Source organism: Siniperca chuatsi, linkage group LG2, assembly GCF_020085105.1.
Source record: "Siniperca chuatsi isolate FFG_IHB_CAS linkage group LG2, ASM2008510v1, whole genome shotgun sequence".
Taxonomy (NCBI): Eukaryota; Metazoa; Chordata; class Actinopteri; order Centrarchiformes; family Sinipercidae; genus Siniperca; species Siniperca chuatsi.
In genome coordinates, this window is record NC_058043.1 from 4,681,403 (window position 1) to 4,707,888 (window position 26,486).

At 39.2% G+C, this 26,486-nt stretch overlaps 1 protein-coding gene across 11 annotated transcripts in view; it reads left to right on the forward strand.

Annotated features, from left to right (window-relative positions):
- LOC122887804 (glutamate receptor-interacting protein 2-like) overlaps window positions 1-26,486 on the forward strand; it is a 267,289-nt gene that overhangs the window by 207,307 nt on the left and 33,496 nt on the right. For 6 of the 11 annotated variants that reach the window (XM_044221385.1, XM_044221341.1, XM_044221350.1 and 3 more), the window contains exons 2-9: window positions 9,881-9,958; window positions 15,027-15,162; window positions 15,367-15,512; window positions 16,875-16,961; window positions 17,622-17,697; window positions 22,766-22,911; window positions 23,330-23,477; window positions 24,582-24,751. In XM_044221385.1, coding sequence (XP_044077320.1) covers window positions 9,881-9,958; window positions 15,027-15,162; window positions 15,367-15,512; window positions 16,875-16,961; window positions 17,622-17,697; window positions 22,766-22,911; window positions 23,330-23,477; window positions 24,582-24,751 — 987 coding nt within the window. The remainder of the gene's footprint in view (window positions 1-9,880; window positions 9,959-15,026; window positions 15,163-15,366; window positions 15,513-16,874; window positions 16,962-17,621; window positions 17,698-22,765; window positions 22,912-23,329; window positions 23,478-24,581; window positions 24,752-26,486) is intronic. The other 5 variants (XM_044221405.1, XM_044221359.1, XM_044221419.1 and 2 more) reach the window with 2 other exon arrangements.

The following is a 26,486-nucleotide window of genomic DNA, read 5'->3' on the forward strand; positions in this document are numbered from 1 at the left end:
ATGTGTGTGTCTGATGTGTGTGTCAACCTAGAAGAGTCCACAGTCCTCGTAGATAATGTTAGGTCACCACGGCTGCAACTAGCACAGCAGTGCCCTCTGGGCAAAGTGTGTGTTTGTGTGTGTTTGTGAAAGAGCGAGACAGATAAAGAGAAACAGAGATTGTGTGTTTGTTTAATTATGTGATTTTGCCCTTAGTATCTGTCAGAGCATGCTCATATGTGTCTTTTGTGTTTTGTCTGTGTGAAATTGTGTGTTTGTGTGTATTGTTGTAGACTGCCTCGCTCTCTGTCTCTCTGTCTGCCTGGCCCATTGCCTGTCTGGTAGGTTTCTGGTGACCTTGAGGCAAAATGTGAAATAACTTGCATATGCATGTCAGTGTTTCTGCTGTGTGTGAGCGTGTGTTAATAGACTCGGTGGTAACTTGAGAAGACGGTTTTCTTGGGAAAATGTACGGTGGTCCTTGAGAAACAGATAGAGTGAAAGCACAAACATTAAAGCAATACTCCAACTCTTTGGAAAATATACTTGTCAGGAGTTAACTGAGATATTCATTTCATCTGTATTTAATAGAGAACTAGGTCCAGTTCAGGTCTCGAGGTGATATCCTGCCCCACCATACAGGGCAGGTGAGTGTATTGGAGAAATGCGATGCCAACAATGTTATACTGTTTATTGTAAGCCTCAGACAGGTGGTGTCACAGCCCCCCTTTGCTGTCTCAAGTTTGACCTGTATGGCCTCTTTTACACCATATTCTTGTTAGCAGGTGAACATTGCTGAGTTCTGACCCAGTGTGTTTGCTCTTTTATGTTGTGCCATGAATTTGTAGAGGGGTTATCTTTTCTTACCTTAGTCAGGTGAGCTAAGTGTTGCCTTGTATGAAAAATACCACAATGTTGCTCAGCTATGTACTGAAAACTTTGAATGCTGTAAAAAAAAACAAGTTATTTGTAATAAAAGCATCTAAAACTGTCAGTTTTCAACATTTTGTTTTGCAGATTTTAACCTTGACATTTAAACGTCTTTTGACCTGAGAATCAACAAGTCATTTATTACTGGGATCTCAAGACTGTCATGTGACATCATGGTGTGAACAATTCAGAGAGGTTCCCCACCAGAACAGATTAAGTTTGTTGGATGATGGGAAGAACTCTACAAGTACAATTTGGCCCATAGTTAAATTCCAGTACATTGTACTTGGATGATCCAAATCTACAGAAACATTTTGTTGTGCAGTTTGGTGAAGAGAACCTGAAACTGCTGCAGGATTATGAGGAGGCAGTGAGGACGTTTGCAGACTACAGCAATTACATCTCCTTCACTCTCAGGTGTCAGCAACACAGCCTCATCCTCAACAGCCTGCAGAGTTAGTGTGTGATTATACTGTATGTTATGTTTGTGTGTATGTGCGTGTTTGTGTAAAGGTTTGGTGAAAGCTTGAGGGAGTCCTGCAAGATACTACAGAGCGGTGTCTGTTAGTATTCCCTTCATGCATGCATGCACACACACACAGACAAGAGATACACACACACACACACACACACACACACAGGCCTGGCAGGTGTTTCTGTATAAAGCTGGATGTTGGATCTGACCGGTGGAGTTTTTCTCCTACAACCCTGTAAAACAAGCAGAAGATGCTGCACCTGTAGTGTGTACTTATATCATCTTCTCTTTTTTTCTCTATTTCTCTTCTCATTTATTTTTAATTTAACTTGCAGTGGAGAGGCCAAGGGCAACTTTGAGTGGTACAGGAATCAGTCTCTTTTTTTGCAGCACACTGCCATAGGCTGATAGTTACTACTTTGGTCACTCCCTTTTTCAATCACTCACTCAGGCAACAGTGAGTGAGCACTAAGCTTACAAGTAATGGCTTTTCTTTTTTATGAGCAATGTTGTAGCAGTTCAAAGTTAGACAATCGCTGGATGCTTGCTTATGGCTAAAATTATATTATCTGAAACAGCCTCTGATAGTCTTGCAGGCAGAAAATAGCATGACCTTGAAGCATAAAAGCAACTGGAAATTTCAAAACAGGCTACAGTAGCTCCTCTACTCACTCCTGGCAGTGCTGTTGGTGATGTTAGCCGGAGGAAGGACCCAGTCTTGAAAAACTTCTCCCTGCATTACATTACATTTATTTAGCTGACACTTTTATCCAAGGCAACTTACAATTGCATTCAACTTCAACTTCAAGTCATGCTGCTGCAAAAACTCCACAACCAGCAACTGAGCTTCATTCAGAGCTGGGAGGAGCAGAACTCGTGGCTGGAAAATTGTGTCACTAAAGATGTAGGCATTTCTTACAGTCCCTGCCTGTGTTGCTTTTTTCCCCCCTCTAGATGTGAGCTGTGTATTTTCTCTGTTATTCTAGTTATACTTTTTCAGTCAGTTTTCCGAGTTTTCCAGAGTTGACTGTTGTCTATTTCTTCATCTGCCTGCATTCTGTCTGCACTTGGGTTTTATCTACTAGTCCATTAAGAGGGCAGAATATTATTTTTTTTTACTTTAAAAAAAATGATTTTTATTGTTTGTGTTAGGCATATGATACTTGAAATTGACTATAATATGCCACAAATTCTGTAGCCCCACCAATAAATAATTAAGCCTGAAACCAATCTGCAAGAAATAAATCTCTGGCTGCCACCTGTGTTGTGCAAAAACCCTTACTTACAACAAAGCTAGTCAAAGATAAAGGTTCCCTGTTGAGTTGTACACCTCTAGTAGAGCTATGGAGCTGTTTTTCCATGAGTGGCTCAGTGTTTATCTTGTGCATGCGCACAAGCATGTATGTGCGCATGCACGCAGTGACACAATGCACAGTCCTACCAATGGTGTCACTCTATTCCACGGATCAACAAGGGGCGGTAACACACCAAGATATGCTGCAACAAAGGTAGGGAAGAAGAAGACATGGATGTAAACAATGCTGGATTTAAAATACTTAAAAAATCAGCTTTGTAAATGTTTAATGAGGAAGGAAATGCACTCAAGATGTTTGTTAGACCTTAAGGAAACACACAATGCATTTTAGTAAAACTAAATGTCAACATAACATTTGTTTGTTTACAAGAAACCTCGACAGGACACCATAAGTCATGCACGAGACATGGAGATGTTGGCTAGCCAACTTAACAAGCTAGAATGTGTTTTTTTCACATGAAGATGCTGCTGTTGTTTAGAACACTACATCTGCTACTGCATCTTGTACTACTAATGATAATAATAATACTAATAAGAGGGAAAAGACAAAAGAGAGTAAAAACAGGCAGTTAAAAGACGCAAGCAAATGTTAATGTTATTTCTAGAATTTTTTAAATGTGAAAATACATTAAAATAAACCTTCAGCTATGTCCTCAATTACTGTTTAAAATTTGCTAAAAGTTCAAAGCATGCATTTACTCCCTCAGTAACAACAATAGCATTATTGCTGATACTGAGTGATGAATCTGAACTTTGTACAAAAAAATTAGTTAGATCTTTACGATGACATCCATCCTTTAGTCTGTCAACCGGCCTTGCACGTGCTAAAGTCATTACTGTCTCTGCCTGAAAAGATGCTCACGCTGTAAGCATTATGCCAGTGCTTCTACCGCAAGTGGAAAATCTGGCCTGACACCTCGTCTGTAACTCAACCTGTTCAGTAAGCTGACAGCGCCAGCAGTCATTAGCCTAATCACATTCAAATTATTCACCAGGAGACGCTAATTTATCAGGCAGAGTTGGAGAACGGAGAGAAAAGCCAGTGGAAAGAGACCTTAAAAAGAAAATGTGTCAGAATGAAGCTGCTGAGTATATCCATTCCAAAAGACTATTAGTGCTAACAGATCATATGCTTCCAAATGCCTGTTGTGACAAACATATTTGCAGTGTGCTGATACCTCAGCCACCAAGACTCTGGCACGAGAAATTTGTGGGTTTGGAGGACGAGGGCTGAGGATTCATACCGCTGGAGGAAGAAAATTGTGACTAAAGCAGTTTGTCTTACATCCAGTCACAGAGACAGATATGGCCAAGTTGCCTAAAGTGTTCTTTATTTCTCACTAAAATATGTGTATACAAAATACACATATTTTAGTCTATTTTGTGTCTTTGCGTGCTCGTGCGCATGCAGGTGTACATTTGGTGCCTAAATCCTTTTGGGTATTCATCACTCTCGGCTGCCAGAGGCTGTGCATTTTTGTTTGTGTGCATGTATTTCTGTTTATGTGTTTGTGTGTGTGTGTGTGTGTGTGTGGGTGTGTGTGTTGATGAGCAGCCTCTGGGGTCCATTATGCCTGTGACAGCCCCACAGCAGGAAAGCAGCCAGCCAGATAACTTATGAAAGTGGTTTAAAGCAAAATTGAATCCACAACACTTATGAATTATTAAACTTATTACACCTCTGTGAAGATCGTTAAACTACGAAACACAACAACAATGGCCTCCTTTCCACTGTCACTGCTGGGAAGTGAACTGATTTCTAAGCATTACCAGTGGGAAAGTTCTGCATATTTCAAAGGTGTTAGATGGCAGGAAAATGTGCCACATATGGAAATTTGTAAGAGGGAACACACTTTATATATTAGGTTCTTGGAAGATAGCAAAGTACTCATTGTATGGTAGAAAAATTCTTCATATAGTGATGTTGTTGGACCGTTTCATGTAATTGTCTTCAAGTGAGGAAAAACTTCAAAAAGCTGATGAAATATATAGAAATTATATAGGAGGTTTTCATGTTTAACACAGCGTCCCGGATATGTGTCCTATGACAAACCTGTGTCAGTCTTGAAATGTTTTTTTTATTTTTTATTATATATTTAATTCTGCTTTAGTTGCCATGTGCAGGTATTATCACAATAACCAAGCGAAAAACATTGGCAGTGAACACTTGTTGCCATCAAACATAAGGTCTGCAGAAAGAAAAAAGATTATGAGATGATAGATGCTTAATAATGCTTAATAATACATTGAGTAAGTGCATGTTAAAATGAATGTAGCAGGTTGTTAACATGAATGTAGATCAAATGACTTTAATTTTGGTAAGAGGAAGAAGCAGGTTTACACTCACTTCCAGCTATCAGAATAAAATCAGCGTTCATATTGAATAACAGTGTTTAACTCAGTAAATTCATTTTCAAACGGGGCACCACTCCTTTACAAGTTGCTACGGAGTTCTTGTCTCGGGGACAGTGACCGGAATATTTCATACACACAAACTCACATAATCTAACATTTTATAAATGATTATTTAACTACTAACTACACACACAGGACAATAACAACTAGACTATAGAAGCAGCTATACTTCTAGACACACAAATGAATGGTGTGCAATCATGAGTAAGTGATATGAACACAGCGATGAATAATTAATAAGTGAATGAATACACATTTGACACAGAGGATGCAATGAATGATTGTTTGGTTAGTGGTATTAACACAGGAAACCACTATGTGGACAACTTTAATAGTTACCAATTAAATGAACTATAGCACTGTTCAGCAACTGAGAGGTTTTGGAAAGTCAAGGGAGATTATTATTAGAAATGATTAATAATCTGAAGTAATTTATCATACCTATGTTGATGGAAGATTCTAATTTTCATCTACATTTCTTATTGTTCCTATTAAGCTAAAGCAGCAAAGACAAATGTCACAGAAAAACTGTTGTTTCACCTGATTTTTGGCTGAGCAGGGCAGGCGTTGCCCTGAAGGGAAGAGGAGAGGAGAAGCAGTGCCATTTGTCTGGGCACTCGGTGGCGATCGGTTCCGGATGAAACTCCCTTCAGTTCCATGTTTCAGGACGCGTCGGCCCCACGGGGCGACTCTGGCCTGAGTCGGATCTCTTCCTCCATAAGCAGGCTGATGAAGTTTGGTTGTGACGGCAACGCAGTGTGAGCGTCTGTTTAAAGTTCGTTATGGTCCTCGTTAGGACTCCGGTGCTGCAACTGAATGTAGCAACTTCTTTAATCTGGTATCAGTGATTCAAGTTCGAGTTTCTTTGTTTAAGAGTTAAGTCTTTGAGTCTATTTCGCTCTGTCTCTCCATCTCTCTCGATTCTCTACACCACGTGACTGGTGCGTAAAGCCCAGGTTTTCTTCTTTTCAAACCTTGTCGTGTTGAATCTCAGAGATGGCACAGCCTCCTTTTAGCAGGCTTCTTTCTTTCAGAAGTGTTGGATATCTGCATTTTTGGTCCCTCTGAGGGTCAGTAGGCGTTGTCACAGACAAAAAAAGTGCCTCATGTTGGGTGGTGCATTGTGCAATAGCCAGTCTGAAAGATACAATAATGAAAGAGCAGCATCCAACAGCCAATTATGTATGGGAAGAAAAAAGATTAGCTGGATATGATGGCATAAGAATTTATGAATAAAGAAGCTCTGAAAGCAGAGGTGACAGAAGCTACAAACAAAGATTCAGAGCATGACAACATAGCAGAAATCCACCAAAAAAAATGTAGAGCTTTCACCATCACGCATCATCAAGGATTGATCCATCCATACATTATCAGTATTGATCATCATAATCAAGGGATGCAACCTATCCCAGTATATCACAGGGCAAACACACATATATAGACTAACAAACACATTCACTCTCACATTCAGCTAACCTGCATGTCTTTGGATTGTGGGAGGAAACCCAAACAGTCACAGTGTGAATAAGCAAGTGACTGTGCAAGTAAGTGTAAGCTGCAAGGTGACAGTTTTAACCACTTAGCTGCTGTTTAGGATTGAAGTTTTTTAAGTATAGAAAAATTAAAAGCACTAGCTAGCTTTGTGACAGTAACATGAAATATGTCCTACAGGAGCTTGAGTCAATAGCTAAAAAACAAACTATTGTAGTTTATTTGCTACAGTGAAACTGAGACTTAAAGGCAGTCTTGTGGAACAGAGTGTGAATGTAATTTAAAGAGGAATTAAAAGCACAAAAAGATAAAGGATTTTGCAGGATTTTAAAATCCTTTCCAACTGCTAAACTCCGTTGACGATAGTAAGCTGGTTTAAAATGCTGCTTCAGGTGCTAAAAAGCAAAATACATATTTCTTCTGCACGTTTAGCAGAGACATTTATGTTTAAGCTGTGGTGTAAATTGTCCCTGATTATAATGCAATTTAATGACACTTCTGGAGTAGGATATGAAAGCAGTTGAGAATTGGCTCATGAATTGTTAAACTTATCCCACCCCTCTGATGGAGCAGAGGTTGTAAAGTAGGACACATCCTCTCCCCTCAGAGCTACAACAACTGCCTCAGCTCCACTGTCACAGCTGCTGTCAAACCCAGTTAAAGAATGTGTGTTAGCAAAATACTTAATATCCTGGTTGAGACCTTAAAATATGTACAGTTAAATCTAAAAGTGCTCAAGAATAAATGCTCATGACTCCATAATAACTAAAATTACGAACTCTAAAACACTTTTAGATTAAAGTGATTCTTCAAAATCTTTTCCAGACCAGTTAAAGCTCTTACATTCCTTGCCTGTAGATGGTGTGCACCATCTACACTGTTGGACTGGAGCTACAGGTCCTCACCTGCAGAACTGAAGCTGCAGCCCTTCTATTGGATTCCATATTCTCAGCCTGGTTTCAAGTGATTCACATCCATCACATTGTGTCCAAAAAGCTCTTCTGTCATTGTCAAAAACATGCCAACTGTAGGAAAGGAAAGTAATAACAGCAATATAAAATATTTCATAATATATACATCGCTATTTTCGATATTGATGTCTTTTGTCGTCTGCATCCCAGCCTCTGTTTTTTTTTCCTTTGGACCTTCCTCTCTGCCTCTCTAAAATGCCTTTGATTGATTGATTGATTGATTGATTAATTGATTTGCTAGTTGATTGATTGGTTTGATGGTAATTTAACATTGGAGTTTGAAAGCGATGACTTCTTGCAGGACTCCAGACTGTGCAGTTAACTCAGCAGTTTAAAAGGGGAGTTTTAAACAGACACCTGTGGAAATCGGAACAGAACTGAATTTATAACTTATCAAATATTAAAATCCTCACACGTCTCTGCCAGAAAGTCTCTGCCAGAGACCGTAAAGGAGGACATCTGCTCCCCCCTGTGACATATAACAATGATGGTCTCTGTTTCACTGCGCAAGCAGGGAGGAGACTAACTTCATCAACACTTGACAAATGGCCTTACTGTGTATATACCAATGCATCAAACTATTGAAAGGTAGTTACAGTGACTCACTGTAGGTACCTGGAAAATCTTCCTTACATGTAATCGTCTTAGGGTGTATATACAAAGTGAATGCAACGGCACTTGTGACACTGCCGAGTATATTATATATGATGAGGGAAGTTTTTCAAGTATTTACACAAATATTTGCACAGTTTTTCTTGTCAGGGAGGAAATGCCCCTGAAACAGCATTTAGAGAGTATTTTGCAGCTCTTTAGGCAGGTAGACCCACTGTGTTCAGTGGGAGGGAAACTTGGATCTTAAGAATTAACAGATGTGTAATTTTTAGGCTCATCTCTACATTGTCAGACTTCAGTCAGCCTTCATCAAACTCACAGCTGCTGCACACTTCCTAACAGACAAGACTGAATGAAACTTTATGGGGCTCACCCTGTGGCCTCACCAAAGTCATTTGGATTCATCCTCTGGAGATTTCGGGATGTTTGTTTCATGGCAACCCAACCCATGTCATAGTTTCCATGATAGTTCACTCTTGATCAAAATGCTGGACCAGCTGAACAATGGACTGACATTGCCATCTCTACAGCCACCAGTGTGGTTATTTGTGGAAGAAAACTGCCATACAATCAATTAGAGGCAATGAAGTACATGCAGAAATACATGAGCACACATTTTCATCTATCTTAAAGAACTAAATCCACAAAAAGCCACTATACCTTTGTGTTTGACCTAATTCAGCCTATAATAATTAGAAATTACAAAAGAAAGTCAGTTGGAGAAGGATTTTTGAGAATAGTGCTTTGGTTTTGCTGCAATTTAATCAGGACAATGCCTCAAATGTGTGTCTCATGCATTGTATACAGCCAAATACAGCACAGAAAGCACAGCCTAGGAGCTCAGATCACAGTCAAATGAACTGACAATTAATAGCATCTATTATGTTCATCACCATCAAAGTGTGTGGGGACTGTGGAGAACCGTTTCTTGTTTTTACAAGATGGGGAGTGTGTAGAGGAGGAAGATATGAGAGGTGATTCATGGCTCGAGTGGGAGAGGAAATGCATTCAGGGATGAGTGATTGTTGGCACACACATCTGAAGCTGCGGTGTTAGCATGAACCATTTCTGCATGTGTGTTTCCATGCTTGGGAATGAGAATGAAGTCTGACATTTCTAATGACTTGGGTTTTTGGGTGGAGGAGGTTATGGTATAACACTCTCTCTTCTCTCACTAACAGCTGTCCAAGTAGCAGAAATTTCCAAAAAGTGAGCATGTGTCAAAGGTGTCACTGTGGAGCAGATTCTTGTTGACGTTGTTGTGTATTTGGTAAAAACAATCATATTATATATGAGACAGGAAGTAAATGTTATAATCCTGACCTCTGCTGCTTCAAAGTTGTCAATCCAACGCCTTTTACTTATGTTAATGAGCAGTCATCCGGCCTCATACTTAGAACACAATTAATCTGCAACTGATATTTTATAACCTATGTCTTTAATTGGTCTTTCCTTTGTCCCTCTGCTTTCTTCAATTGTGCATTTGGAAGACTATCTGTTCCCCTTGATAGCCACAAGCTCAACACTCAACAGCAAGTTGGTTATACCCAAACATTAGATTTGTGAAATGCAGGGTCATATATAAACTATTTATTTTTGCTTTGTCACTGTCGAAATTTTGCCGCTTTAACGCTACCAGGATAAGTATATTGATACCTGTAAAGCTTTATTGTGTGTCTCTGTTCTCTCTAGATGATGGGCCATATGGAAAAACAAAGGATATCTCTGGACTAGAACAGACCATGGCCTCAAGAAGACACAGTATACCAGGTACATACAACTTCTATCAATATCTATCTATCTATCTATCTATCTATCTTCATCATTGTGTGTAATGCTTAGAAAACTGCAGTAAACTGTGTCATCCAGACTCAGCGCCGCCACACTGAAGCATCATAATGATCTCTTGTCAGAGAAATGCCTAAAGCAGAATTTGGCAACGACAGCAATTTGCTTAATTAGTTAGGAATTTACAAAAAAACAGCTTCCGGCTGTCCAAACTGGATCATTTTCCCTCTAGTTCACAATCAGATTCTGATGTACTTTGTGTATAATTTGCACGGTGACCTAATGACTGCAGAGACAGCATGATAGCAACAAGGTCCCAGGTTGTCTTCGAACAGACAACCTGTCTATTGCTCTAGTGTTTGCTCTGAAAGTGTCCCTGAGTGTGAACTGCTCCACAAAACTTCTTTATTCTAATACTTATTTCCCTATCAAATGTCTGTTTTAAAAAACACACACATTTAAAATAATTTATTTTCTTGTCCACCTCTGTCCTGTAAACATCTTAAATGGTTACCTGATTCTGTACCAGCAATCGGAAAATAAAACTCTAACCACTAAAGCCATCCGATTTTTCAACAGTCTCGCCCATACACTCATCCAGTACAACCACCTTTCTCTTCCCAACTTATATGACACTGAATGACCCCCTCCTGCATTATGTCAAAAGCAGGAAATATATCACATTAAGAGAGCAAGATTATCCCAAAACAGTTTTATTGTCACTGTGAAGTTGAAAAGCAAGTATTATTTTGGCAGATATTCATTTTTTTTTCATAAATGATCATCCTTTAATGCCAACTATGCCAAGCACACAAGAAGAAACCAGAGTAAAACGTGGGCTATAAGTACAATCTTAAAAATCTATGAAGCTGCTTACCAACAAAAATGTCATAAGAAGAAATTAGATATTTCTTTATCACATGAGAGAATTGTAGAGTCAAGTATAGTCCCCCATGATGAAATTATGTTCTGTTTTGAAATATCTTTTGGTTTTCTTTGCTTTATTCTGTTTTACCTTCTCTCTCACATGAATTTCTTTTATACATCAAATCACCCATTTTAGTTCGACTCCCGTATCAGGTTTTCTCTTCTCCTGCCTTCTTATCACCTTGGCCATATCCCTCCATTGAGTTTCCCATCATGTCTCTCTGTCTATTTCCTCTTTTTTCTATTTCTTTTGTACTTCTTCCCCTCTTCTCTTTATCAATCTTTATTCATCCATGCACAGTTACGTAACTCAGCTCCATGCTCGGTTCCAGCGTCACCTTGCTTCACAGGTATACAATTACAAGTATTTGTCTCATTCACCTTCCATAGCCACATTGTTGTTGACTCTGTCTGTTTCCTTGTTGCTATTAGTTGAGTACAACTTCATAAGCATGTCCATGTGTGTGTGTGTGTGTGTGTGTGACAGAGAGAGAGAGAGCGAGAGAGATAACATTTGCACTTTTCTATTTGCCTGATCATCATTAGATGTAAAATAAGTGTCCATAGTTCTCTGTATACATAATAGAAATCATTTTATGAATTTCTTTTTGTGTGTAAAAATCTTCTCATGTGTATTCTGTATTCCCTGAGCATCAAAATGAAGTGGTAGATAAAACTATGAATTCCAACATGGTCAGTTCTGCATCCATGGAGGAAAAACAAATTTTGTAATGGATTCAGTTCAGAAGATGTTCACGGCATCAAACTACATTTGTGAAAGCTTTGGTGCTATTATGCAAATATGAACAGTACAAGGACTAATGAATGAATGAGTGCCCTTCTGCAGATAATGTGTGTGTGTGTGTTCCTGTGTGAATATGTGTGTGTTGTAATACCAACCAGAAATAACTGTGGTGTGAAGCACCGCACTGATCCTCAGTGTCGCCTGAGGGATTTACCTAATCTAGCCATCTATCACACCAAAGCTTCATCTCACCTGTGTGTGTGTGGATGAGTATGAATGAAAAATATAGAGACCAAATGAGAGACAGCTATTTATCTATACTCACTCAATAGTTCCTGTCACCTGTGTGTGTGTGTGTGCATGTGTAAATGATAATGATACAAATACAGACAAATGGAGAGACAGCTGTCTATCAGCATATTACATCAGTGCCTTACTTGTTTTACCTAACAATGTACTATATTGCTATTGCTATATATTTTTTACTTATATGATCATTTCATTTTTAAGACTCACATTAACATTATTCACTCCAACAGTTGTTGTAAGCCTAATCCTTAAAGTGTCTATAACCGATATTTTATAATAACTATGTATCAAATGGACAATGTGGAAACAATGTGACGATGTGAAAGGCTTCACTCGTAGTGATGAACCTGCAGCGATGTATCACCCGAACCTGCATCTCCCCTCTTTACTGTTTCAATTCACTCTCACTGCTCTCATAGCGTCATTTTCAGGTGCACAAGGCAGCTGAAAAATCCATTGTACACTACCCGCTCAGCACCAAACGGCAGACAGACACAGTTAGTGGAGCATTTAGCAGCTAAAGAGCCAGATATTTCCCTCAGAAGTTGTAGAGGCCACAGTAGAGACCAAAGATAGAGCTAAAAGAGAGTCAGTAATATTGGACTTCATCAGGTGGCCAGAAACACGACTCCAAATGAATGATAATGTTGCTCTGTGACTGAACACGTTTGCCGTATCAACTTAAAAAGTGATGATATGTCAATGTTGTGTTTACACTTTGTTGCCGCTGCCCCCAAGTGGCCAAAACAATCAGTTATTGCAGGTTTAACCTTCTGTAGACATGAGTAACCATGATCTTTACCATAATCCACATGCTCATTGTAACATTAATATAAACCCAAATCCTACCCACTGGGCACTCTGGTTTTGTCCTACCTTCATGCCATATATTTTAGATTGTAGGAATACAGTATTTTTGCCTTGACACTAAGGTGCACTAGCCTTGGAACTTGATTCAACATTTTAACTTGAGATTTTAACTTAAAGGGTAAAGTCTGACTACACAAAGTCTGACAAATGCCTCAAGTGATGTCACTTGAGTGAGCGTCAATTGGGGCTGAAGAAGTTTGAAAGTGAAAAAAATCTGGAGGTATGGAGTCAAAAATAAGTTAGCTTAGCAGACCGCTGTAGCCCGCTCCTCATCTCCGCTTGGGGTTAGCAGCTACTGGTATAACACACTCAAATCTCCAACTGAACTGACATCAGATATATCTGTGGTTCTGCTGCATCAATTTAGATTTCTTTGGTCAACTGTCCATTGTGAGTCCAACAATGGTATAGAAGTGCAATGTTAAATTAGTGTAGTATTAGTGGAGTATTCAGAATGTAACTTTTTTTTTTTACTTAATGCTGCTGTGTTGCTAACTCTAAATCACTGTATTATTTAATCCTTCAGGTAGCAGCTTTAACTTCGACATTAGTTCAACATTTTAAGAAATACACGTATTGACATTATTGCCGAGAGTTAGATGAGAAGACTGATACCACTCTCATGTCTGTACAGTAATTATATGAATGCAGACAGCTAATTTAGCTTAGCACAAATACTGGAAACAAGGGGAAAAGGTTTGCCCGGCTCTGTTCAACGTTAACAAAATCCGCCTACCGGCGCCTCTAAAGCTCACTAATTGATGTGTTATATCTCATTTGTTTACTCCGTACAGAAAAAAGTGTAAAATTCAGAATTTGCCATTTTAGGGAGGCCAGGACCAGTATCTTCCTGGAGTCTACACTGGTTGCCTGGCAACTGGTCCTGAGTTAGCTGGCTGCTGGTGGTAGCGTCATACTTAGCGTATAGACATGTAAGCGGCATCAATCCTGATGCCTTTGTTTATTAGTGCAGTTGGGTGTTGAGTGCCTTCTTCAAAGGAAAGTTGATGATTTGGACCCAACCTGATTATGTTTTGTAGAAATATCAGATAACTATGCACACAGCCATGGAGAAACAAGTCTTTCTTCATGAACTTTTGTCATGAACTCTTTACTTCAAAGCAGCAGAAGCATGAAGGTGAACTGAACTCTCCAGCTCGGCAGCGTTGTTCCCAAGTCAACCCATTAAGTTGTTTACCTCATCAAGCCTTGACTCAGCCCGAGAATAGCTGGGCCGCTGCAGTTAATAGTTGTTAGAAAAGAGGTTACATGTAATTTTTCTGGATATTATGATTCCTTTGTTTATACAGTTGTTTAATTAAGTGTTTAGGGAATACAGCACTGTACAATAGTCTTTAGTCGTCCTGTAGAAATAAGTCTGAGTGGTCCACCGTTCCTTGATCCTTGTTACAACAGTCCACAGAGAATCCCCTTCAGTGGGTTCAGTGGAGGGTTTTAGTATCACAGATGTCCAAAGTAACTCATTTTTAGACACATTGTTTGTCTCTAAAATGTGGCACTGTGTAACCTGTAACAGTAGTAAGACACAAGACTTAATTTAAAAAACCCTAAAAAGACACCTGTTAATAACAATAATACATGATCTTTACACTTCCACTAATCTGACTGCAGTTAGTCTAAAGTCTTAATATTTGTATATATGTTGTTTTGCCTTTTCATAAAGTCGTGTTTCTGTTTTAATACACATAATTTACTCTGAAGGGTTGTGTGACTGTTGTACATATTTGCTGTTACTGATGATGTCCTTTAATCTTTCAAGGCCTTTTCATCCCTGCCAGGAACTTTTCAAGTGGAATGATACACACAATGAAACAATGAGGCTATGTTAATTCTCATTAACTGATGCTTATCTTATCTGATCTTCACATTTACATTTTAGTAATTTCAGCTGACTCTCTTATAATGAGCAGACAGGGGATCAGTGTCTCACTCAAGGACACAGCAGCAAATGTCTTTTGGTTTATCTCTCTTGTATCATGGCTTCCCTTTAATCTGGGAATCAGAATGGACAGAGGGCAGCCACTAACCACTTATCTCTGTATTTTGTGTGTTCGAGTGTGTGTGTGTACATGTCTCTGTACACATCTGTATGTGTGTGTGTTTGTGTGGGTACGTCCTTCTCTTTCCCTGTTTTGTGTGTGCGTACTTGTCTTTATGTGTACGTGTGTTTTTGGTTAGAAGCTCTGCGGGGGGTGACCATGGTGGAGCTGGTGAAGAAAGAAGGCAGCACGCTGGGCCTCACCATCTCAGGAGGAACCGACAAGGATGGGAAACCACGGGTATCGAACCTACGGCCTGGAGGACTGGCAGCCAGGTGGGTGCAACACCAGCAAAAAAGAAGTGGAAGAATAAATCCATTCAGACTTTCTTGATATTCTGTAATAAAACATCTCATGATAACACTCAGGAGGGAAAACATAAACTTGTTTTAAAGTACAAATGCCACATTTTCAAAACAATGTACAACTGATTGTCCTTTATGCAAGCTTTTACATGCTTTCATTCCTTTTCTGTGCAGGAGTGACCAGCTAAATGTCGGTGACTACATAAAGTCGGTGAACGGCATCAATCTGACAAAACTGCGGCATGAAGAGATAATCAGCTTACTGAAGAACGTAGGAGAAAGAGTTCTGCTGGAGGTGGAGTATGAACTGCCCCCTACAGGTACATATTAGTTCAACTCCATACACTTTAACATGGTTTTTAGGGTCATAAAGTAATAGCTCCAGTGAGGTCATGTCCAGTCCGACATTATCACTGTGTGAAAAACGCAACCCTATTGGCAGACGAGGATGTCGATATTGGACAATTCTGCAAAACTCTGGAATACATTTAATGATAATGTTTTTTGATGTCTAATGCCAGTGTTTTTAAAATTCTATAATATCGGCGCATGGTGACTACGTGATGGTTAAGGCTGAGGAAAGATTGTGGTTATGGTTAATAAAAAGGCAAATGTTAATTGCAGGTCTGTCATGGGTCATAAACTCTGGTCTCCTGTATGAAAGTTGGACTCACTACACCCAACCCCAACCTCCATATTTGTGCTCTTTGCCTTGCTACATATAGTCATACTACTTCTGCACTGGCACAGAACATTAGCACTGGATGTAAATAGTGAGATGCGGAATCATTCAATATGAACGTGTTTCCTAGAATAGTGTGCTGGAAAAACACAGCCTCCTCATTCATTTCAATAAGACCACTGTCGGTACAGCAGGGGTCCTAATGCATAGAGCTGCAGCAAAAAAAAAAAAGAAGCAATACGACGCCATCCAGCAATGCAATCGTCTACCTGACGATAAAATGATTGTCGCTATGATAACTTTCAAATATTCTGTGTCATAGTATCATAAACGTTTATTAATCTGAAAAGCCTTTAAACTCATGCATCTATTCCTCAAACTATTTCATTGTATGCCTGGGACTTGCAGCAACACACCCACACCAACGCAGCCCCAACGCTGTGCCTTTTTCAGTTTGAATGCCTGTTAATGCAAAGAGCAAGTAGCGGGTAGAACTTAATGAGCTCATTATCTGACTGAAGCACCAATGGCTCCTCCATATATATGCATTTTTATTTTATTATACTGCATTTTAAGATTATAGAATTATAGTTTTATTAGCTACAGTAATAGCAGTAAAAGAGATCATAGGCATCCTTAATTAAAACCCACACTCCATACTGCATACCTATTGGGATGCAGGTGCAATTCAATCTTATAGTGTTGTAACTGTATAGCATTATATCATCATATCATTATATTCAGTCATTATTCATGCTTTTTTTATTTTTCTGTATTAAATGTTTATGCTCCATTAGCATGATGTCAAATGTAGTGTATGTGAACAAAACTTTACTTGTTCTTTATGGAGCAACAGAAGCAAATTATTCTTATTATATAAATGAATTACTTTTCTCACTCTTTAACTAAAATTAAGAAATTATGTATTCTCTCTCTCTCTCTCTCTCTCTCTCTCTCCCTGTCTCTCTCTATTTCTCTCTATATTTCCCCCTTCTCAAAGCACCAGACAGCACCTCAGGGGTTATATCAAAGACAATCGACATCTGTTTGCATAAAGAGGGGAACAGCTTTGGTTTCGTTATGAGAGGTAACCATCAGTAAAAAAAAAAAAAAAAAAAAAAGCCAATTACTGTGTGTTTAGAGAACTATATGAAAAGCTAGAGTTATTGGCATGGCACCTTACTGGAATGGTGTCACTAAATGAAGAGACAGTTGCAGTATCACTGTTTCCTGCCTTGTAAAAATGTATCTGTGTTAGCACTGAAGAAAGTCACATTTAGCTGTAAAAGTAGGGAAAAGATGAGAAATATGAAATTGCAGTCTCTTTTTCTCTGATGTCATTCCTCTAACATGGCACACTTAAACGAGTAATGGTCATCAGGAAGTCTCTGGTGACTTGAATGTTTTATCTCATTAACTACAAACTGTATATAAACTTTACATTTCTGCTGACCATTGCTAAAGCACACAGTAACAATTTAAATTGATTCCCTGCCTTCCGGGAGTTTTCTTAAATGAGAGTTTTCAGACCAATCCCAGTTGGAAACCGTGCGACAGCGTATACAGTAACTAAGTAATTTTGACCAAAATACAAAAGACAAAAATTCCTCACTGTGATGGATTACCTATCTGAAACAAGTTGCTGTAATTTTCATACTGAATTGAAATAAATAAAGAAACTGAAGGTTTGCAGTCGTATGAGTCCAGTGTTTAGTGTGATCAGCTTTAACCTACACTCTTCTTGCAGGTGGCACCCACGAAGACTGGCACAAGTCACGCCCCCTAGTGGTCACCTACGTCAGGCCAGGAGGTCCTGCGGACAGGTAGCACTGACTGCACGCTCATGCAACCAGAAACCCACGTATACTGCACATGTAGCCACATGTGCATAAGTGTACAAACTCACACATATGCATACTCACAGAAACAAACATATAAACACACACACATTTATACTAAGACGTATCCGAGTAAACATAAAAACACATATACAGTCAGAGCCAGAGAGAGAGGGATCATGTATGTCTTTCGTAGGGTGAAAAGGGCAATGACTTCCAAAAAAGTTAAGGAAAAATAAAAGCCAGGCGAGCACTGGCCTCCATTGAATTTAAACTAACGGGGGCACAGCTCGGCCAGTTCAAGTCAGGAGTCTGGGAGACGTGCCTGTGCCTTTTATGCAAATAAACCCCAAGGATAACGGTGTCATTTCCTGTGACCGTTGCTGGTATGTTGACAGTTATGTGTTGCTCACAGCTGAAGCGGCATGAATCACCTCATATCCCTTTAATGTCATCACTCTGTCTCAGTCTTCATGTTTAAGTAATAATCCATGACATTTTCATATAAATGTCAGCATTGCGACATTAACTGATGTAAGGCAGCAGTGATTCAACCATCTGTAACCTTCCAGCGCATGGATCCTTACACATTTACACAGTTCAAGATCCTCATGGATAAAATACTCTAAAAGGTGTGTATATGCAGTGAATTTAAGAGACAGAGAAGAGAGCGCCACCTACAGAAATTGAGACCTCATCATTTCCTCATTCTAAGGAAAAAGATGTCAGTCTGAAAAATACAATAAAATTAGCTCTAATGCAGGAACACAAGTTGTAGACACAGGGAGAAATGAGTAAATTCTACAATGCAATTAAAACTTAACACAAATGTGCAGATATAGGAAGTATTTACATCTTTTTTTTTTAACTATTATAAAAAAAACTTTGGATTTAGCGAAGCTCCCAGGTGGTGGACCCCCCTCACGAATACAGACAGTTGGCCTCTCCCACTTCCTGTTTGAGGAGTATAAGATGCCATATTAAGATGCTGCGCATCTTTTGTTCAAGAGAAGACTCAACAAGAAACCCAAAGAAGGTTTTTTTTTTTTAATGAATGCAACAATGACAACAGAAAGTTAACTAAAAGGCCTGCACTGAAATTAAAAAACAAGCTGTGCCATTAAATGCAATAAATAATACAGTATGAAACAAAAAAAACTGCTTCATGTCATTACTTGAAATGTGTTGTATGCTAACTGAGTGCGCTAATAAGATCTATTGACACTATTCTAGTGCGGCCATCACATAAAGTTTAGGTCGGCAAGGGATTTTTGGTAATTTGATAAATGTGGCTTATTGTCCAGCATTAGTTTAAATCATGTTCTCCTGAGGCTGACTTCTTAGAAACTAATATTTATTTGCACTAAAAGTAATGTACATTATGTGTACAAATTGAGGCTCACGTAGACACGAGTAGGTGGTGTTTTCGCTTCAAATAAAGCAGGACCACGAGCAAAATGTTACTGAAGCTAAAATATAAAACCATACCTTCTTCAAAAGTAACTTAGAGCTAGAGTGCGGGCTCTGGCATATCAATGAATGTCCATTACATTTGAGCCGTTCCCAAAGAGTTAACACAATGCTAGCTAACCAGCTAACTCTCCTTATTTAGCAGTAGGATGAGTCTGCTGTCTGTGGCGACATTCCCGCGCTGGCGCACCTGTAATGATGCGTTTTAGCCAATCAGCAATGATTAGTTTGGTTTGTGGAGCAACCCAGAGCCATGTAGAGAGCTCCGCGATCCGCCATTGCTGCAACAAATAAAGGCGAATTGATACGAATGTTTATTATTGAGCATTGTTTATTATGACTGTATAGTTTGTGTTAATATGCTCTGGCAACGTTGTATTGTATGCAGTCACGCCAATAAAGCCACTTGAACTGAAATTAAATTAGTTGACGCAACTCTCTCTCTACATGGCTCTGGAACAACCGTAGCACGCAGTAGGATGCAGCAGCTGGGAGTAAAACTTAAGAGGCCCAGAAAGGCTTCTGATGCTCCAGATAAAAAAAGGGAACTCGGCCTTCAGAGGAAGGATTACTGTCAAAAAAAGACGGCGAGGACAAACACGGATAAGCATTGGTGTAGCTTTAGCTTTACCTTGTTGGAGAGCGCTGAGAGAAGAGAAGGGCCTGAGGGCAGACTCAGATGTCACGTTACTGCTCTTGGACAGGTTGGTAAAATTTGAGTAGGCTATTACATTTACTCTACCTAAATAATGGATTATTGTCTTGGAACTGTGGAAATGTCTCTGTATTTTTGTAACTATTTCTTAACAAGCGCTTGGGGCGAGCTCACTGGCATACATCATAAGCATACATCAGTGTTTGTGTAATTACTCTCACTGCCAGAAGGGGGAGACAAAACTTCCGCACTCTAGTTTTAACCCCAACCTTAGCCAAAGTAATTTAATCTAAAGAAAATCAGCGTTTATGAAATGTTGGGTGTATTCACTATAACTCTTCTTAAAAACATAACTGGATATGTGGCAAACATTTGTTCTTTTTACAAACGGCTGTAAAAAATACTTGACACCATGAAATGATTGCTAACAGTAGCATTAAAGCTTCAATAGAGTAGGTAGTTTCTTGGTTTTTAATCTCATACTAGTCTAACTGATATAATTTACAATGCAGTGTTTTGGGGAAATGTTACAAAGGACCACAGCAGTGAGTGCTTAACACCAAACACAAAACACAAATGTTTCTTTTTTTACAAAACCACCTTAAAAATTAACTTCACCGAACAGCATAAAACACTCAGACGAGTGACAAATTCAAGGAAAAATGAAGAGAGAAATATAACAAATGCAGGCGCAAGGGCTCACTGAATGGCTTGAGTATGAAAATGATAAAAATCATGTGCTGTGACCCAACTGATCACTTCTAGGAGGTTTTGGAGCGTTGTGTGGAACACTGCCCCTCTCCACCATCATCAGCAAATATGGGAGTATCTTTTGGAAGAATGTTTTCCCTCCAGTAAAGTTCAACAGAGTTGGATAATCTATGACAGGAACACTGAAGCTGCTCTGGAGGCTTACTAATACACATTTGTTATTTTTTTTCCTTTAATTTGTCACCCATCTTTATTGCTGTTACACAAATCTCACCGCTTAGAAAGTCCCATTTTGAACAGCATGCTTTACTCAGCTGTTTCTACACTGTTACTTCAGACAAGAAAGGAAAAGATTGAAAATAAAGTAACTCTCTTCTCTGATCACTCAGCAGCTTCAAGCACTTAACACCAGATTTTAGAACTGGGAGATGCTATTTTTATTCTCATGGCAACTATCTGTAAAATAACTACATGCGGCAATAAATTAGGACACATGCAGAAAAAACTGCATGAAGCTAAGCAGTTATGTTTCTACTGAATAAGTGAATGAATGTCAGATCTCTAACACATCTTTAGGGCTTGTGGAAGGACTGTTGTGTCAAAATTGATTGCAGAGCAGCCAAAACTATTGGTTTGACATTATCCATGGCCTTATTATAGTTGATCCTCCACAGGTGCACACACAGCTTGACAGACTGGGACAAGACCAAGATTAAATTCTATCTTACTATTGAGTTATTTTGCCCTGAAGCTCATCTAACACCATTCTAAAGAAAATCATCTTCAAAATGTAGGTCAGTCCAGGGGAAACGAATGGGATATTCATGCTGCATTATATCCAATTTATATGCCAATTGGAGAAAACTTAATCCACAGCACCATACAGTACCAGGAGTGCCTACATTAAGAGCATTACCCAGTGGGAATTAAAGCGCCAACTCTGAAAGTGTCAGAGAGCCATGCTGTTTTTACTGCATCATTATATCAACAGACAAAAAGACACAGTTAGATAGAGCCTGCAGGCCTAAAAGCAGGCTAAATGTCAGTGAAGTCTGTAAGACTTTGTTTCAACCAGCAACTTAAGTATCTTAAAAGGCAAAATCCACCCTAAAACACAATTAACCCCTAGACCTGGGTGGTCTACCTTTTTTTAATATATTTTTTGTGTGTGTGGAAAACTGGTCAAATGTAGATGACAACAGCCATCAGCTTTTGTTTTTTGTCCAAAACAGTCATAATATAACAAAATATGACCAGAGGGCATTGAACAACGACCTGCAGCTTTTTTATTGGTGAAAAAACGGTACTATCACTATCGCCTTGTCCCCCTGTTTCTCATGTAGATTCAAAGGCAAACCTTTTTGTTTCTGTTTTGTAGTAATCAAATTTTGTGACAGATTTTCATTTGACTTAACACATTTCTTGTGAAACTTCATGCCTAAAATACCTTTCATATAACCTTTTTAAAGCCTATAACCTAATAAAACCAGCCTTAATGAAGCCTTTTGGTCTCAGCTCAGCTTGCATCATGTTGTTAAAAAGCTTCACAACTTCTGGCTGGTATGATGACAGCTCTGTATTACTCACACTCTGGCATCATGCATAAAGCATCTCTCAGCTCTTTAATGCAGCCCTCTGGATGAAAAAATCAAAATGCTGCTTATCCATTTTCAGAGAAATAAATAATTGCCTGAAATGTGCCATTGAGTGCCTCTAGAATACTGAACATTCAATCTCTGAAAGTGTTTTTATAAACCGGGGACTTTTTGAAAATGAACATAATTTAAATGAAACCAGATCATCATGCCATGACGTTTAATCTCGATATTTTGAACACAGGTCTAAATGACTAATAGGAACAAAAAGGTTTGAAACCGGTCCAGTAGATCGCCTCAGCCAGCAGCCGCGAAAAGGGCTTCAATGGCTGCAACATAATCCTTGGGGGCTATTGCGCCATCAAAAGTATGTCAGCTAAAAGTGCTTTTTTTCCACTGACAGGCTCGGATTGTTATTCTAAGGTGTTTTGAAAGAAGAGAACAAATTAATGAGTTGCGAGTTAGACTTTTAAGAGTCTCTTGACAGAGTTTGATTGTTTCTTCTGTGCTTTTGTTTACATTTTTTAGGTTTCTGTATTCTCTCATCTGATTTCGTCAATTTGTCTGTGTGTCTGTGTGTGTGTGTGTGTGTGTGTGTGTGTGTGTGTGTGTGTGTGTTCAGAGAGGGCACACTGCGTCCTGGTGATCGTCTCCTAAGTGTGGATGGTGTACCGCTGCACAATGCCAACCACAGCGACGCCCTCAGCGTATTGGGTCAGTGCGGCCAGGAAGCCCTGTTCCAGATAGAGTACGACGTCACTATCATGGGTGAGAGACCACGCACACACACACGCGCGCACACACACCGCTCAGACACGAATTAAAGCTTGGGGCAAAAGTTTCTAGACTTTACTAAAATGCCACTGATATTAAAAAATGTAATGTTGTGTTTTTTGTTGATGTGTTGGCATTTTCTGCAAGCTCTGCCTTTTTTCTGTGTAAAACTGCTCAATTTGACTCACCCAGAATGCACTGCAAAGAATCCCCTGTTCGACACATCTGGTGGTTGTTGCTTTCAAGGGCATTTTTGCCACAAGCTCATCTGCTAGGCTACTTTACTGTAATGTTGGTGATACAGAAATTAAAATATACTCTGCTGTGTCACTGTTGTTTTTTCATATGCACAGGAGCATCAGATCACAGTAAAGAGCAAAATGATTCAAATAAAACATTTCTCCCCAATCAGACACAGTAACAAACGCCTCCGGTCCGCTATTAGTGGAAATTGCCAAGTCGCCAGGTGCAATGCTGGGTATCACGCTGACTTCAGCCAATCATCGAAACAAGCAGGTCATTGTCATCGACCGGGTTAAACCTGGCAGCGTGGTGGACAGGTACACACACACACACACTCTCACACACACAATATATGTTTGCATACATGTACCACATGGTCTTAGCTATAAGGTGTAGAGCAGCAGCAAATTGACTCTGTGGACTGGTTTTTGTTCTGGGTCTCACCTCTGAGGCTCCATGCAGACTGAACTTCAGATTGGTGGATCTTGTTGAGGCCTTACAGCCTGACAGGAAGACCTGCAGACACCACTCAGGACTGAAAAAAATACAGAACTTTGAATCTTTTTCAGGAAAAAAAATGTATTCATATATAGATTTACAGTGACAATGTGTAATTATGATATTCTTCTAAAGCCACACTGGAATTGGACATCAAACAAAGATAAGGGTAAAGGACAGTGCTATTTTAAGTAAAGGTGCAAATATATGCAATAAACATATATAATTAATATAATGCAATGAAACTAAATGTGATTCAAAGTAGCGTTCGTGTATGTGTGTTGCTAGACCATAATTCTGTAAAGCACAATAACCAAGTTGATGCTGTGTTATTTGCTAGATTGATACAAATGTCTGTGAATGCAGGAAGTAGCATTTACATACATTCCGTTTTTTGGTTGAAGATCCTCTGACTTCATTATGTCCCCTCCCACTTCTAAAACCAAACCTATGCAGTCGGGTTAGAGACACACATACACACACTGTGTCCAGCCCTATAACTAACGCAGACATTAGGAGACAGGATATTGCCCCGGGCCTCAGTCTGGCTCTGAAATATACATGAAGCACTTGAACTTTGTGTCAGTGCTGAAACAAGCACTAAAGTAACCTCAGTCAACTGAACAGGTTGACTGTGGAGGTCCACGTTCTGTCAGTATTAATTCCCACATGGTTGCATTTAGATTTTTAAAATGTAAACCACAGTATGAAATGCAGAGACACGAGGTTGACCAACTCTGCAGCACGCTGATCTGAGCTAATCAGGCTAACTTGTGTAGCCTGCGTACGGTTTTCAAACAGACCAAAAACAAGGCAAAGTATTTGTGAAACAGCAAAGAAACCATTTGTACTTATTTTCTTTCTCCTGCGTTTTGTTGCGGTAAGATTCCTTCCTTATTCTCCCTGTCTCTGTGTTTTACCAGATGTGGAGCATTGCATGCTGGAGATCATCTGCTCTCCATAGATGGGACATCTACTGAACACTGTACAGTCCTGGAGGCAACACAGCTATTAGCAAGCACAACAGAACTGGTGAAATTAGAAATACTCCCCTCCCATCAAACAAGGCTAACTGGGAAACAGCACGACACAGGTGGGTGTACCAGCTCTGTGTATGTAAAAATCTGATGTTCACCAAGTCTACCAATCAGTATGTGACAGTAAGTGTTCTTTCAACAAAGGTTGTTAAAAAAAACACTTGTTGTCTTTTAGATTTTGACCATGTGAGAGAAAATTAGTAAACATCTATATTTTTCCGATTTACAGTGGGAAAGCATAAAGCCAATTTTGCTTTAAGTGTTTGCGACCTCATTGGTATGACATGTTAACATTTGTACAGTACATCTTTCCTGATGTAACTTAGAGCATGTAAAGGTTCACATCAGGTCATTTTAGGCCACATTTGCATTTCTTCTGTGGATGTGGACCTCACAGGGCAGAACATGAAAATGCTTGTGTGCTTTCTTGTGTTTACATTTGGGAGGTATATGCTGTCACCAGCTTCAGCAACCTGTTGCACCTGTTGAACACAAAATGGAGTGTAAAGTCAACACTAACTGCTACAGTAGGTTAAACGAATGTATGCTATCACATGTGGATTAGCTAAGATATGATAAAACGTGTTTGTCCATCTATCCTCATCATCTTCTCATATCACCTCATTATGCAATAATTTGGCGGCCATTTGTTCATTACTTTTGTGGTACATGAATGTGTTTTTTACACATTCAAGTACCGTGATGACACGCAAAATTACTTGAGACATTGGCGTGTTATTCATACACCATTTGGTGATACAAGGCCTGGCGAAGATCTGGACTCTACTGAGTGCACTTTTCTAGTTTCCTATGTGGAGGAGACTTCCATATTGTCTTGTGGTTGCCAGGTGTGTGACAGTAAGCAGAGCAACGTAATGCAGAACTGACATGAATACACTCAACTAAATGAAACAAGAAAACAAAGTCGTGTCATCGTTGCATAAATAAAAAAATGTGCAGTAATTATCCTTCAATCACTCATGAACGCATTATTTTATCCTGCTATTTAATAACGTCTGCACTGTTGTCAACCAGATGGTGTGTGTTTAGTTATGTGGCCAAATTCAAATTCATGTTGTTGTTTTTCTTTTACACCTTGTGCTGTCCTCCACGACAGCTGTTGACACTGTTTGATCATGTTGTGTCAGATATGTGATGACACAGCTGTGCAGTAAATATATTTTACACTTGTTTACTACTAAAGTGATTTAGAGGTCAGGTGTGTGTGTGTGAGAGAGAGAGAGAGAGAGGATTATTTCTTTATATTTCTGTATTTGTGTGTGTATGTGTGTGTGCCTGGTCTTGAAGTTAATGAGTATAATAATCTCTTGATGAGATTGAAGCTTTTGGCTGTCAGTCTGGTTTTCACAGCCAGCCCTAGACCACCATACAGGCTCAGTGTGTGTGTGTGTGTGTGTAAAGCATCTCAGGTTTGTTCACAGTGGGGTCTGTAGCCACCAAAATCCTTAATTATTTTTTTCCAAAGTCTGTATTTCTCTCCACAGCTAGTTAGCCAGCTTCTTATTAATCTGCTAAAATCTAATTTTGTCTTTTCAGATGTCTTTTCAAATGACAGGTCTGTTAAGAATTTCTTTAAGAGAAACTTTAAAACAACAAGCAAGGGAACTCATTGCTACAGTATGTACAATGTGACTATATGAATTTTACCTAAGATGTTACATTGTGTGGTGCTCATGACAGTTTTGTTTTTTAGATTTCTGGCTAAAGTGTAATGCCATTTTGATAATACTGTATACTGCAGCATGCCGCTCGCATGCGTCCATATCTCTA